Here is a 16,670-nt window from a genome sequence, read left to right on the forward strand (position 1 = left end):
AATCAATTATCCGTATACATTATATACCTGTACGCACGTGTATAATAATAATAACAACAATAATAAATACCCTCCGCAATAGTTCAAAGATAATTACAGTATAGGTGTACATGCACGGTGATCGAGAACGGATTATTATAAATTTTTCTCCATTTTCTACCAGATACCCTATCATTTCTGTGTTCGATTACTGTCTCTGAAAGTATACGGAGAGATGGAAAAAAAGGGCATTTTACTGAAAACAGCAGGAAAAGAGAGACACCTCAAAGTTTTTGGTTTTAAAAAATACCCCTGTCAACCATATTTTTTACTGTAAATGCAACAGATTTTGTTGAGTCTGAAGTTAGCAACGTTAACGTAACGAACGTTATGCTTTGTTTTCTTTATCATGATTTACTAAATTTCAGACATACCCAAAGGTGCAAAGTAACGATTTTTCCTATGTAACGTGCATCGTTACAGTAACGTTACCGACTTCATCCTCATCAAATTTTACTCTGCACACAGTGCTTTTCACTGTTTTCATAATAAATTCTGCATTTTTGAGGCCTATATTTTAGCAAAAAACCTGAAGGGTTCCTCTTTTCATACAGTTCCGAGTAAGATATGCACTCTTATTCTCTCCGTGTACGCATATAGCTATTCTATATTACGTATCCAGATGCACGTGCATTATACCCATGTTGTACCTACGCGTATCTTTATTACGCACATTTTTGTCGCCAATCTAGTTTCTAGTTTCTTTGTTTCTGTTGTTTTGTAAATTATTATAATTATTTTAGTTTTTTATTTAATTTTTTCTTATTTTTGTTTCCAACTTGCTAGACAGGGGCGACCGTTACACGTGCATGATATATGCGTAAAAAGAGAATACGTTATACGGAGCGCGGTAGGCGGCGGCAATCGCGGACCGGACGACACGGTATTATAACCGGCTCTTCGGCTCCGTAATCGACCGACAAACCGACCAACCGACCGTCCGATCCAACGGGGTACAATACAACACAACGACGACGACGACGACGACGACGGTGGCGGGGATCGACCGATGACTCAGAGCCGGAGTCACCTAGCACCTACGGTAGACGAGGAGGAGGCAGCCACACCCCGTCGAAACGCTCAACTGCAGATAAATCGGGAATCGAGAAATGAGAGAAACAAATATTTATATGTTGCATAAATTTTCCAAACGAAACACGCGATACAATATCAATTTAGGCGATCAGAGCAACAATTATGATCATTGTCTTACTAACTAACTATCTATTTGATGCATCAAGTGAAAGATGAATGATTATTTCCCCCTGAAATTTAACAATATTGCGAATGAACCTATGAATTATCGAAATACTTTTCCGCTATTAAGACTACATACTGAAATTTACGAAATTTTGGTTTCGTATACACCGTTTCAAAAAGACACGAATCAGGCGATTAATCGATTAATTCTTACCGATTCAATCGAGTCGTGTTTGATTATTTTTTTCTTTCGACTCGATTAATCGATGCATCGATTATTTTTGGCCTAGTGGTCGTTAACGAGCGGGGGAGAAAAGGCAGAGTCGAAAATTATAAGTAAATGTAAATCTTGAAATAGATTTTCAAAATATTATACTCCGTGAGAATTTGTTTATTTCTATGCACCCGAGAGAGGCCTTGAATCTATACGCACATAATTTACTTGCACGCAGGAATGACACAAAGAAAGTAAAAATTAATTAATCGTGCGCCTGTAATATTTCCGCCTCTAAAAGTAAACATTGCAGAGTGAACAGCGAGAAAATGATACCAAGGGAATTTCTTATACAGAGAAAGTCGGAAATATAACCGTGCGCAGGTTGTTCAGGGACTCTTGTTCCCGTTTCCTTCGACACTGCAATGCACGACGCTTCATTGTTGCGCATAGCGTATATATATATATATATATATATATATATATACATATAATATAATAATGTGAACGTAACACCTATTATGCGACGTATAATAATACTCGACGCGAGTATATCGCGTAGAAAGGCGATATTTACGCGTGGCAGAGTATGTGAATATTATAACATATAGGTAACGACAATCTCTTTTAATTTTCCATTCCCTTTTCTCCCCTATGAGATCCCTTCGCGATGCAGTGCGAAGCCAAACAAGATTTTCACATCCCTGTTTATTATGGATATACCTATATACGCGACGTAAGGCTTCGTTTCGCGTTACTCATTTTTGTTTCTCCCGCTGCAATTTGAAAGAAAAGAATGAATTTTTTCTCCCATCTGTAAGAGCGTTTGAATTTATAATACCGTATGCATGTACCGTACAATCCCGTGTGTCAAAATGTAAAGTCAGTGTACAGGTGACAGCAAAAAAAAAAAAAAAAAAAAATTAAGGAAAGAGGAAGAAAAACACCGTGAACGACCCAATTCGCGATTTTCCTCCTCTCTGCGTCTCCCGAAAACCTTACGTAATTAATGAACGGCCCCGAGGTGGGTCTCCTGTTCACGAGGCGTGTAGTTGACGACGGTTTTTAATACGCATACTATACAGGAGGTGAAAAGTTGACCCAGTTTTCGATCAACCAACGACTGCGCGATAAAACACGACTATATATGTATCATCGGTAAAAACCGAGGAAACAGATCGTGAAACTACAAGGTGATAAAAAGAATAAGTTAAAAGGAATAAATTTAAAAGAAGAAAAACAAAATAAAATAAATAAGAAAGGCGAGAATCGAGTGAGTTTCCCGGTTGATCGGGATCGGATCCGTGCTACAAGATAGTCGCGAATCGTGAAACGGCACGCGCGTCCCGGTCATTTACAAGCTGTTGCGCAGCACAGCGGATTATAAAAAGGAAAAATAAAATAAAAATGCGGATTTGTGAATCAAACGATAAAGGATATGAGTGTGTCTGCGCCTGTGTGTCTGTGTGTGTTCAAATAGCCGGTGGATATAACGAGAGGTCCGCGATCGGCGCGTCACACTCCGTTCGTCAATTAGACCCGGTCGCGCTGGTGCAGCGTTTCTACTACAAGCGTATAAGAATCGGATCGACTCGGAACGTGCAGCTGCCGCGGTGAAACGAAACGGATCCTCTCGCGATCGAACATTTTTCCATTTGGATTACGCTTATCGCGTGGGTTTATCTTCGGCGAGTGCACGCCGCTGCTGCAACGGAGAATTTTGCAATAGTTGCACACACAGCTCGATGTTTCGCCTCCCCTCGATTCCTCCGCCGAGAGAGAGAAAGAGAGAGAGAGAGGAAGGCGAAAGGTCGCGCCATCAAGGCCTCTTTTAAGGTCAAGCAGTGCTCGTAACTTTACCGATCTTTTTCAACGATTTTCGGGATACGAGTAACTTTTCTGAATTCCGTCACATAAGAGCGATGCACTGTCGAAATTTGAAACCTTTCCGTTGGTTTGTTTATTTATGAGGTTACACGCAGTTAGGATTTCTCAAGAATCGATTTTTCTTTTTTTTTTACTTTCACTCTCGTAATGTACAAACATTCAAGTAGATAAAAAGAAAATTTCATGTCGATCCGACAAATATTATCGAAGTTACGCGCACGTTTGCAAAGACGCCCCGGAGCGTTTTAAAAGTGCTTGTGAAACTTTGAAAGCGTTTTTTGCAAAACTGTTTTCAAAGTCCGTGTGCGTGATTCCTCGGAAACGGTTGAACCGATCAGTCTGAAATTTTTACACAAGCTTTATGAATGCATTTACAATCCTTGATCGAAGGTTTTTTCTCTCCGATAGATATTTTCCATTTCATAAAAAAATTACGGTGAAAATTCTGGTGGAGAATCGAATTTTTTGTGAAAAGCTACCGTTTTTTAGGAAATTAATATTTTGCTTATTCCTTTGATTAAAGACCAGATACAAGAATAAAAAATATCACAATGAGGTTCAATGTTACCCCATTACGCATATAAATTTTTATGTAATTAATAAATTGAGATGTCTGTTCGTGAAAAATCCTTGAAAAATCGCTCTTCTTCGGCCTCCTAACTGCGAACATAACCCAGTAATATAGAAAGAACAGGGATGTGTTTGCTCGGTCTATAAGGGTAGGAGTACTAAATGGCCTTAAGATCTATGAGTTCCGAATCCGATATGTTATACTGCTCCGAAGTGTTGACGAATTTTGAAAATCCATGTTCTTTCCTCCTCTCGCCTCGTTTTATTGTACACGTTTGCGATATCCAGCCTGACACGTGCTACGAGCCGGCTACAGGTTTCGGTTGGTTGGACTCACACAAGATCTGGTCGAAAGTGGTGAATCATGGCGCAAAAGGCGAGTCCGTCGCGCCACGAGGTCGTCATGTTTTGCACGTTGACACCAGGATAGCCTTCGGTTATACGCCGGCACCATAATTCGAGGGCTTTGGTGCCCCGGCGTTCGGCCATCGTTCGCTTCGTTACTCTCCCGGGTTCCTTTTATTGTAGGCTGCAGGGAATTCCCGAACCTGTCGCTGCTCCGGCTCTCTGGACCTCCGATTGCAGGGAAAGATTATTATACACCGATGCGGTATCTTATCTGAAAAAGAAAACACATCTCGTGAGACGACTTGCATTTATGTATTACTGTATACATTCGCAATAAGCGAGCGAGATAAAAAATAAGTTTTGGCACGTTTAGAGTTCTTCTTTCTCAGAATCGTAAAAAAAATTCTATTCTTGTAATCGCTGCAGGCGCATGCAGCTGGATGAGGCGAGAATTTAAATTATTATTTGTTTTGCGAAAAAAAAAAAAAAAAACAACAGAGAAAAAAGTGTACAATCAGTCTATAGGTTAAACGGTATTAATTGAGTGCCGTTAACCGCGAGATAGGTCTCCACCTGTAAATACGACGTGGAAACCTGTAGATGTGATAGATTTGCACATAACTATATACCTCAACGCCACCTGTACTTTTATTATATATCATGAATAAATTTTGCCTGTATAAAAGGATAAAGATAATTTCATCGTCGAATTCGTACGATGCAGAGCGAAAAGTTTCACAGACAATTGCGAAATCGAACAAAACTGATGTATATAACATATAATTATTGACTCGGAATTTAGACCGAGGCGAAAAGATAAAAACAAAAAACCGTATTTTGTGTTCATTATTATATAAGGTATAACTGTACGAGAAACGTATTCTAAGCTGTGAATTATGCAGAAAAACGCGTGGTCAAAAGAAAAAAAATCATCGCTTGTTAAACACTATATCATAAGTAGGTCTTTCTCGTGGTGTGGATTTTTTTTTTCTTTTTTTCATTCCCCTTTCTTATTCTCGCGTGGCTGACGCGTTTGCTGTATAAAATGGAGAAAAGGCAATGTTAACTTGAGTTAGAAATTTCACCGCGCGTAATAAGTTTAGTTACTTATAATAATATAGGCGTGCATGGATAAATGCACGCCCGGTTGTAAAAGTTTGTTGTATTATATATACCTGTATGTACGCATATTAAAACACGCAATATCTCTTTTCAAGTGCGCAGCGGCTATAATATTTGCAGAGATAGCTGTTGAGAAGAGCGCTGCCGTTTACACTGCGGCTATAAACGCAGGGAGAAAAGTAGGAAAAATAAATAGAAAAGAGCCTCTTCCGCGATAGAAACTGTCGACTCGGTGTTATACCTTATATACGCAAGTCAATATTCACCGGAAACTGGCCGCCCGTAATGGCTCGAGTGCCTCAAGCCGGTTCACCGACTGAACGTTGCGACAGGTGCACATCCTGCTATTAAAAGTGACATTACCGCCCGCATTTGTACCCTCATTAGTAGTCTAAGTCCAGGATTTTGACGAGATTCTGCAATAGTTTCGTCCACCATCTTGAATTTACATGAGGTCTGAAGTTAGTAACGCTATTGTAATGATTAGCGTTTTGGAAAATCGTTACTTCACAGTTGCAGGAATGTCGGAAATTCAATAAATCATAATAAGGCAAAATGTATTCATATTTCTGAAAACTGAAATACTCGAAAGTAAACTTGCAAAATAGTAATTTTTACCCCCCATTGTTTGGTTACGTTACCGTTACTGACTTCAGTCCGATGAATTTATGGGAAAATTCGTTTCTGTGGAATTACTCGCACTACATTTTCAACTTTCGACTAAGAATGGTCAAAACTACACTTGTAGGAAACAAGTTTAATTCTCTACAATTTTAGTAATAGCAAATTTTGTTTCAATTCAAGATGACGGCCGAAGCTGTTGCAGAATAAGGTTATAGAAATTCTTGATTTAAACCACCAACGACCCCCCACCCCGCAACGATTATAAAAAGAAAATAATGGTATCGAAAAATTAAAAATTCAAATGTACGTACATGTCGACGTTCTGGAGTCTGGTACATAAGATGAATGAAAAAAAAAACGAAAAAAAAAAAATCAAACTCGGCGTGTTTCGGTAGCCATTATTATCGCCTCGAAGCTGTTTCACGAGCTTGAAACGCGAATTATCTCCGTGCCCTGTAACAATAATTCGCGGTCCTGCAGGGTAGCCAAAAATCATGTTTCATTATAAAGATGATTGTTTCTAAGGAGAGGGAAAACAAGCGGCGTGTATGGGCGAAGAGCCGTGTTTCGGCGTCTCATTACGTGTACTCCTGTATAATACAAACCGTTGTCCTCCCCCCCTGATTCCCAGAACCCAATTTCGAGGCGGCCAAGCCGCAGGTCACGCAATTCGAAGGTTCGTCCCGTCCGACGCGACCCGACGGGAAAAACGAAACGGTAGGTCTCGGTTCCCAGGGATTTTTACTACGTACGTATATACCAGGGTGGTTCACTTTTTATCCTTCTTTTTTTTTAAGGTACCACTCGAAAAATTTGTGAGAAATACTTGAAAGAAAAAAAAAAACGAAAAAAAGAAAACAGTCAAACAACGAACCAACCTAATATAGACGTACATTTTAGAACCGATTCGCACGTCAACTTTTTCACGGCGACGGTAAAACGGGGCGCAACGATTATACGACGGGGGTTTGTTTCCTTCTTTATCTCTCTACGGCGAGGCAGTATAAGTCGGGGGTCATCGGACAATGGAAAAACCGTGAAGGAACCGTCGGGACAATAGCCGTTGAGCCACGCGGGGCGGAGCACGTAGCCGGTTCACAGGCCCCTCGGTCTTCGTCCGTCCATCCGTCCAGTCTGTATAGAGTTACGAGACTCTGAAAACCTGATCCCCCAGGAACGGTACAAGACCTACACCCATACAGATATATATATATATATATATATATATATGCGCCTCCGTCTACGCAGTATAGGCAAGCGTGAATAACGGGCAGAGTTTTTCGGCACCGAAATAAGTAACACGGGTTTATTCTATGTATTTTCACTTTCGATCCAGCTGTCTTGTGCCGAGACACGGCCTTGTGTTGCCGTTGATACTTTATTATGGACACGGTGCAAAATCGAAACTCTTGTACGTTTCGTTCGATCGGGTAAATCTATAGATGAGAAGGAGGAAATACGATTAAAACAACGTCCCCATCCTGACGTGCAGGAAGAAATAGGTGAAATTATAAAATAAACATTAACCCTTTGAGTCACGCATTATTGTCCTGAGTCATCTGTTATGACAAGATAGTGTTCCCTGGTTTTTGGGGTCGCTCATTACGAATTTCACATCAGATATCAAAACTTCAAGATAGCGGACGAAAATTTCATATTTGACCGAGTGCTGTCCAAAAAGGCCATGGAGGGGTTTTCGGGATCGCTGATTGAATTTGAATTTTCAAAATCCGATTTCAGATTCGTAATCAGCATCCCCAAAAATTTGTAATCTGTGTAAAACACGTGTAACCGTAGAGTGTTAACTTTCTCGGAAATGAATTATTCCTTCAATTTTCACCATTTTTTTCAATCAATTTGTTTCTAACAATAATAATTAACATTGCATCGCAATAATTACTCTAGAGTATTGAAAACCTGTTGGTGTACTATCAGAAATAGAAAAATACCGCAAAGAAATATGTTGAAAAGTTCTCTAGACGTACAAAACATGGATGTAACATAGGTGGTAAGAAGACTTACCACTACGACTCAAAAGGTTAAATCGAACTTGTGAGAAACGAAGTCGAGTAATTAGGTATAACAACTTTCGAAAGATCAAACTGTAGCTCCAGGTAAAACATGCTTTTCTCTTTTCTTTAGGCGTTACAGTTTATTCGAACCACGGAGTTTCTTTTCGAACGAATCTTACAGTCAATCCAAACTAAAAAAATAACAAATTACTCACAGAGTAAATGAGTACGTGCAATCTCAGCGATATTTATTATTTAATACGTCTCGATATCGGGAGATAACAATCGAACCAACCGAACAATCACTGTGCGTAATAAACTCCGCGCGCGAATTCGTCTGACTGATAAACCGCACTTTACTTCCTTAAAAGAATTGTTTTTTGCGACGTCAGTAGACAAGTTACGCGTGCCGCTGTTACGTAGCGACTGACTGATTGTGAAGGAAAAAAACACCGCTCCAAATTTGACCGTAACGCCGCCGCGTCGAATTTGCGTTACAATTGGTTAAAATTAGTCATACTCGATCCGAATAACGAAGTGCACGGACTTACAACCTGCACCGATTTTAGTTGGGTTAGGTTAAGTTAGGTTGAATTAGGTTAGGTAGGAGATCGCCGTTGAGATAAGTGAGTTAAGTTAACGGTGGTCAAGACGCGTAATACACGTGTACATGTATAGATTATTATTTATACGATACGTAGTAGAAAAAATTACGGGTGCCTACAATCACCGATGATATACGATCAGTACTTCGAGACAAGCGTGTTTATCATTATTCTCTGCTTATTTCAGCACGCTTAAACGCAAACAATGCAGGTATGGCACGTATACATTATATGCGTACGGTAAAACGTAACTACACGAAAGAATGTGCTCGCGTGTAAATTTTCGGAAGAAAAACTAGAGCGTGGAGTGTCATCGAGAGAAAGGTGTGTAGAAAATAAAAGAAAATCAAGAAAATAAACACTTGATTCACACTCTAAAATCGTGCGCTGCAATATCGCAGAGAAAAGTAGTGAAAAAAAATCACCTCGAACAGTTCGACGGAGGACAAAATTCGTAAAATGCGTAACCCGACAGTGGCAGTAGAGGCAGCAGCAGCTGACGGGGCTGTTTTTTAACCGAACAAAACGACACAACGCGATGTCAAGGAGTAAAAAGTGAACACACGATTCGCCGCGGCGTAAGTATGTATGTAAAGATGATATATACCGTACGAGCGGGTCCTACCGTCCCCGTTCGGTTTGCCGTCTACGCCGATTATACCCGAGGATATATACCGTGGGAAAGGATCATCGGCGTGGATGTGAGGTGAGCAGTGAGCGAGAACTGGGTGGCAGATACTTACAGAGGCAACGGAAGGGAATGAAGGGATCAGCAGTACTCGAAGAAAGAGAAAGAGAAAGAGAAAGGGGGGAGAGAGCGGCTCTCCCGTATTGTCCGCGTGTTCGGCCGATGAATGTCTGGTGAACGAATGGCCGGACCTGCGATCACGCTGTCATTGATAATATCGAGGAACACAAGTGAGAATGCTAACGTTAGTTTCGTGATTGTCGTGTCGTTTATACTCGCACTTACAGCTATAATAATTCGTGTCATCGGGGATCGATGTCGTTCGTCGCTGTTCGTCGCAGCGCCGGCACCACCACTTGTTACTTGGCGGCTGGGAAAGGGAGGTTCGTAAACTCGTAGCTCGAAGTTTCGGATCCTGAGAGTCCTGGGACCGCACACGCGTGTCCTGATACGATACTGAAAGACCGCGCGTCACTACTGCAGCACCAAGCTGCTGCTCTCCCGAAGCTAATTTTCCCCTCTCCACGCTACCGCCGTCGTGAGAGAGAGAGAGAGAGAGAGAGAGAGAGAGAGAGAGAGAAAGAGAGTTTACCTGACTCAGGCGCCACTTGCGGTTCTTCGCTATGTGTCTAATTTTTTGTTCACCGTATTTACCGTCCGAGCCACTCTCTTCTTCGAACTGGCTGGTTAGGCTGGGTCGGGACTTGTGCCGATAACGGCCCACGCCCCGCCATCTGTACGCCGAGTTCTAAAACCACGGTACCTTTCGTCGTTTGTTTTGTTTATTTCGTGTTTGTGATCACCGATCTCAATGATCGTTTCGTATCAATGACAAACGAGACCCGCAACGATTCACCCAGATACACCGCACCTGCATCCTCGATGAATCGAGTGTACGCAAAATGTATATACCCAAAAGAAATAAGAATGAGACGAAGAAATGCAACAATTTAGTCTTCCCCCAACGGCGATTCTTTCGTTATGTACCGAAACAGAGAAGAACGCTACTCTTTATGATCGTATCTTCGGCTCTTCACCGTCTGCGGTTGGTTAGGTCATCGCTAAAGTAGGCGGAGGTATATCACCGACGCATTGTGATGTATGTACGTATACCTATAACGTACAACACGTGTACGAGACTCGGACGCCTTGAGCCTCGGCTCACTCAGCTTCCAGGATATTATATGCAGTGTGTATAGGTATATGTCGGCGTGTGTATATTTATTATTCCGTTGCCGTTTGAGAGTCGAAAAACAAAGGTGGGTATTGTGCTCGACCGTTGCTGCAGGATGAGACTGGAGTAAGTAACGTCAACGGGTAACGAAACATCGATGAGAAAAATTGTCATTTTTAAATTTTATATATACCTATACAGAGAGGTTTTCAAGTAGTCGGGCTTTCAAAATATTAATAAATTTTTCCCTATCGTATTATTTAATGAATTTTCCGACATTCCTGCAACTGTGAAATAACGATTTGTCAAACCGTTAATCGTCACAATAACGTTATAATAACCTCAGCCTCATTGCCACGCGTTATCAAGCACACGTGATGAAATCCTCGTAAATTGGCATCGTCATAACGACATATTTCTCCGTTTGTTCCGCCTGCAGCCACTGTCTTATACAGAATTAATTAAATCCTGGGATACTTAAAATTAGTCGAGTCGCTTGCACACAGCTGCGAGGCATCAAACTCTTCCATCTATTGCGACTCGATTTGACGTTCGCGCGTCCCTCGTTAGAAAATTTTGCCCTATACAGTGTGTCGGCTTTAAGCACGGCTCTACGGAGCAGATATAGTAAAACAATATACTATTTACCGTTACTAAACGCTTTCGATCGTTCTCAGCACGCGCCGCGAGTAGCCGTGAACGAGTCCAAAAGAAAGTCAACTCGCTCTGTGCTCTTGATAACGCCCGTAGCTGTCAACGACTCGTTCCAGTTAATACTCAAAAACGGATATAGGTGTGTATAAATGTATAATGTGTAGTGTCAGCTCACTTTCTTCACGTTTTAGCAACTCTCTGCTCGATCCAACATCCGGAGAGTTGAATTATTATCGAGCGTTAATTCTTTTTTCTCTCACTCTCTCTCTTTCTCCTTTTCCAGCGCCGGGAAAATAATTTTCCGCCCACGCATTCGATCAGCTCGAATTATTATCTCAGCGGATTGGGAAACTGTTTTACCTTGGAACGATCGTTATACCCTCAGGATTACCCGACCGTTTCGGGTATACAAAATTGATTTATTAACAAGCGCTAATTTCGCATCGATTTCACACCAAACTACCCGCGGCACAAATTATACACTTTCGAATATGCTTGATGTATACATACCGAGTTTTCATCATCTATCACTCCGAACGCTGCTACTATACGTATTCCTATGTTTCATCGATCGTCGAATTTATAACTCGAGAAAATAATTAAACAGACATATAGTGCTATGATAATTCGTATGCCGTCTGGCGAATGAAATGTAAAAACGTCACACGTATACTCCGACTTCCTGCACCACCTTTGTAACAACACTCTGTTCCATTTTACACATTATATGCACCATCAGACGTGCTGTCGAAACGCTATTGTTTACAGGTCACGCATCGCCACCGTGTGTATACGATAAAACGCACGTCACACACGCGTGACTGAGTCGAGTAGTTGCATGTAGGTGGTGTGCAGTGCTGGCACGGCTTGTATATACGCATACATTCACGTTAAAGTACATTAAAAGTACACTTAAAGTACGCAATACGCATACATACAACACATACATACCTATACGCTTTAACTCAAATATATGCAAACGAATAACAATCACTTTCTGTATAACAGTTGAACGGACGTGTTGTGTACACACTGCATACATACGCTTTTTCAATAGGCTTCCAGCAATGCTGCAGCTGATGTGACACGAAACAAGCATCGATGGAATACAAGAAGAAAACAAAAAAAAAAAAAAACTCGTCACGCAACGGCACGCAATTTATTGTATACGCGAGTAGCAGGTATGTTTTGAATGAAATAACGCGCATCCGAATACCGAACAATACTTTGAACTTTCAATGAGTTTCCATAACGATGCTGCTGCGTGTTCTGTATAATACAATACATAGGTGTGCACCTCCGGAACGATGCGAGAACGAGATGATATTTGGATTATAAAAATTTTCGAGGTTCACGTAGTATCTTCGTACATAATTGTTACTGTACAATTCGGGGGCGCAACAGGTGATTGAAGCCGAAACGCGCGATTGTAACACGTTTGGATGTTACGGAAATAAATCCGGTTCGTTGAGGAATAAAGAAGCGACCGAGACATCAGGCAAAAACTAAAAGATGGTAATAATGCGCTTAATTCTGTAAAAACAGGACTGATTTTACAATAATGTTATAATTTTACGAGAGCTTTTATATATATCTTTTATCCCACGATGATTATACTAGATCATTAGAAAGGGGAGCTAAACGGGTGATTTCACCCTTTGTAACAGTATAATAGAATAGAGAGAGAAATCTATTATCCGTTATATTCTTGCATATACACTGTAAAAAATGGTGGTGTTAAAATTGAGCGATAGTAGCTGCGGTGTGGACTATTATAGAACATTTTTTGCAATCAATTCAGAACTTGAACGTCAAATAGTGTTTGCCTGGCTCCAAACAATATTCTATACAAGTTCACGACGCATTTTTTTTTTTTTGTTTTTTACAGTCTACCTATACAGTTATCCTGCGCATGCAGAATGTATGTCAATTATACTCACGGATTTGACGTAGGGCTATTTCCGCTGCGAGGGATTAAGTCTCGAGTAAAACCTGCGTGCGACGAACTTCACAATCGAGCTTTCCTGACTCTAATGCCACGCCGATCCGTCTCGCAGACGCACTGCTCGTAACTAACTCGGCTTTCGTTCCTTCCCTCTCCTCTCTCACTCGCTCTCTTTCCATTCACGCGCGTTTCCCTCTCTTCTTCGTCCGTTCACTGTTGCGACCAATGCGAAATCGGGTGAAACTGCAACGATTCAATTGGCAATGAGCATCGTGTGCGGTTTGCCAGCAGCTGCGGTGCATCCTTCGAGATTAATACCGATTAAAGACGCTCTCCTCGAGTGAACCGCGGAACTGCAGAGAATGGTTAAATCATCTGCGGATGATGATCGTACAGACATTGTCATTGACATACTGTTTTCAATTTTTATCATACTGTCACAACTGCACTTTAATCTCCTCATATTTAATCCAAATACGGGCACAGTAGAACCTCGCTTATCCGAATTAATTGGGATCGAATCTAGTTTGTATAACCGAAATACAATTTTCATCTTAAGGTATAATAATGTATACGTCAACACAAATTTAAATCGACAAACAGTCCGTATTAAACATCCAAATACATGTCGAACCTCTTTCAAATGCCGAACGATCATTTTATTATTTTGGTTCTATGTAGTCATTTATTGTCAATTGACGAACGCTTGCTCCTGCACACTTTTTTAGCAAGCAACAAAAATGTATTTCTTTAGCTAACCTTCGGATAATTGAGCGTTCGGGTAAATCAAGTCATGGTTCGGATAATCGAGGGTTCGGATGACCCTATAATATCATTCTGCAATTCGCGAAAGAAACAAACCTTGGGTTACGTAAAATGTGGTATACATGTGTCAAGTATTCGTATAGAAGCACTGCAGTTATCTTCCTTGTAGTTTTGCTGACATATCCTGCAGGAAGCGCCGTCCAAACTTGGTTGCGGATATTGAATAGATACATTCTTCCGTCATGCCAAGATGCTTCTGCAGTATGTAAGGCTGGTTTCGTCGACCCTCGAGTCTGCCACATCCATACCGCAACCTCTAACCATGGACTTTGTTGTACAGTTTCCGGAGCTCATTGGTCCAGCAAGGTCAGCAACAAGCGTCCTTCGTTCTCCTAATTCGGGTAAATCGGCGGAATATAAGTTTCCTGCAAGAGCGAAATTTCATTTTGTTATTGTAATATATGTATAACATAATAAGTAAGCGAACTTGAACCTAAATCTCCATATATTTTTATAGTAGTTTGTTAGATTCTACTCTCCATTTCTTTTGTTATATTCGAATCCGACGTACAGGTAACCGCGTGTAGGGTTTATTGATGTAAACTTATTTTTATGTTTATGATACTTGTGTAAACTTTGGAATACAATAAATAAATAAATAAAAAATAAATGCAGTTACCAGGAAATCATGTGGTAAAATCAGTATCGTTACAACAACGTGAATAGATGTCGTTAATTGAGATTCCAATAAAACTTGGCTGTAATAGTTGCATTTCAATTTGGTTGTATCCAATTGTCATTTATACAACATTTTTCTCTTAACAATTGCAACAAGTATTCGTTTGCTTACGCTCGTTTTATCACGTTTCTTTCGGTCATGATGAAGCGGAGTATGTTAAAAATTGAAAACGGTTAGCGACTCTGCGTGGTAAGTACACAGGAAATTTTTTTCTCAAGGTAGGTTTAATCCACATCGCGCCAAACCTTCGATCGACGAATCGTTTTACTGTAACCTTAAACATCGCGCTCCCTTATATGGTCAGGATATTCAAGGACTTTTATCTGCCGAGGTTCTGTGTACGTACTCCAGCTGATTCCGGATGTGACACGTACCAAACGAGTGATTACTATGAGAAATAATTGGCAAGGCGATAGATAAACGAGCGTTGGATTTATTAAGCTGCAAAATTGATTCGGGGCATATGATAGACCGTTCGTATTGCGAACTGTGAATAGAGCGAATTTTCCTTTTGTTGTTCTATAATCAAGGAAATTTCCCGCCTTTCCCAGGTTTTCCAGTCAAAAATCTTGTAATATTCCCTGACCAATACGAATAAATTATTTATAGCAAATTGAAAAAAATATGTAACGTAACGAAATATGTAAAGAAAAATTTGTATTCAATGTGATTTATCTAAAGCTTAAAAAAATTGTGCGCCGTATTTGTATTAAAAAAAATATAGCGAACTATTCCCTGACTTTCCGAAAAAAAACCTGATATTTCCCTGACTATTCCAGAATTTGAGAACTCCATGACATTTCCCGGTTTTCTAAAAATTCTCTGACCAATGGCCACCCTGTATAATATACCAACAAGATCACCTCATGATTACTTATAGCTGCATCTTGGGTTAATTTTAATTTTAGGTCTCTTGGCTCGACCAGTAAATTTTCAGTCTCGCGACCTCTTTAATTGACAAGAATTAGTACTACTTAGGCTGACGCGGTTACAACTTGTATACCAACACGCTCTACATCACGTCATTCTCATATGACACAATCGGATTTTGTATGCGACTGCATATATAATTAATATACGCGTGGTTTCAAATTTCGCTGACATTACATAGAACCGATTTTTATTCAAGCAATGTTGCCTTACTGTTATTCTCGATCAAACAGCTAGCAAATAAAAAATATATCAAGGGCAAACGGCAGACTCAAATTATTAGCGCCTGACTGCAAGCAGCCCAACTGCACTAGCTGTGTGCCTGTTTGCAGGGGTTGCAGGAGTAGTTCTGCGACTAAAGAATTAAATCGCTCGACACTGAGACACTGCAAACGAAACGATGATCACGTCTTGATAAGATTCGTAAAACGATTTCTTCGAATTGGACGGGTATAAATGCAAATTTTTTCATACAACATACACAAGATAGTTATGTTATACGTGTAATATTCAGAAAAACTGGAATTTCAGATTCCACTTAACGAATGCATCACGAGTACGGATTTTTATACTACATCTAATTATCGTTCCAGATCGTACGACTAGCCGAACATGGGGAGTAAATAGGCGGCTAGGTAGATAGGTATAGATATATAAATATGTATACAGGTATAGCGGCTCAGCCACATGTTTCTAAGCCCAAAAAATCAATAATATAACCGTTTGCCTTCGTATATAGGTAAGCCTGCGTATAGGTATACCGTATGTAGTCCCGACGTCGTTATCGGCGGAGGGCAAGAAAAAAAAGAGAAGAAAAAAAGAACAGCAACTTCTTACATAGCAATTTTTGGCGAAATTTCATTTCTCGAAGGATTATTATATCCTGGTAGGAAAATATGTTTACCTTATACAGATATCTTTCCAATATGTTGTACTTTAATAATCGGACGAAATATAGATTAATTGACGATATTTCCATTCATTGAACGACTACAGCGTTGTTTAGATATGCACCGCGGACGTCTGTTAATTATACAAGTTATACGGGTGTAAGGGAATCGGAGTAGGAGATAAGAAGAGATCGGGTTATGTTTGTTTCTTTTCAGAGGCAGGAGTGGGCCGTTGATTGCGTAAAAGTTACGTAGGTACCAAGC

At 40.4% G+C, this 16,670-nt stretch overlaps 1 protein-coding gene across 3 annotated transcripts in view; it reads right to left on the minus strand.

Annotated features, from left to right (window-relative positions):
- Window positions 1-13,298, minus strand: part of LOC107222760 (MICAL-like protein 1) — a 26,373-nt gene extending 13,075 nt beyond the window's left edge. Inside the window, exons 1-2 of one of the 3 annotated variants that reach the window (XM_046739026.1) lie at window positions 13,078-13,290; window positions 4,248-4,529 (exon numbers count right to left, since the gene is read on the minus strand). In XM_046739026.1, the coding sequence (XP_046594982.1) occupies window positions 4,248-4,399 (152 nt within the window). In that variant the 5' untranslated portion in view covers window positions 4,400-4,529; window positions 13,078-13,290. Of the gene's footprint in view, window positions 1-4,247; window positions 4,530-9,594; window positions 9,786-13,077 lie in introns of those variants that run through there. The other 2 variants (XM_046739027.1, XM_046739028.1) reach the window with 2 other exon arrangements.
- Between the last annotated feature and the right edge of the window lie 3,372 nt (window positions 13,299-16,670).

This window comes from Neodiprion lecontei, chromosome 4, assembly GCF_021901455.1.
Source record: "Neodiprion lecontei isolate iyNeoLeco1 chromosome 4, iyNeoLeco1.1, whole genome shotgun sequence".
In the NCBI taxonomy this organism is placed as follows: domain Eukaryota; kingdom Metazoa; phylum Arthropoda; class Insecta; order Hymenoptera; family Diprionidae; genus Neodiprion; species Neodiprion lecontei.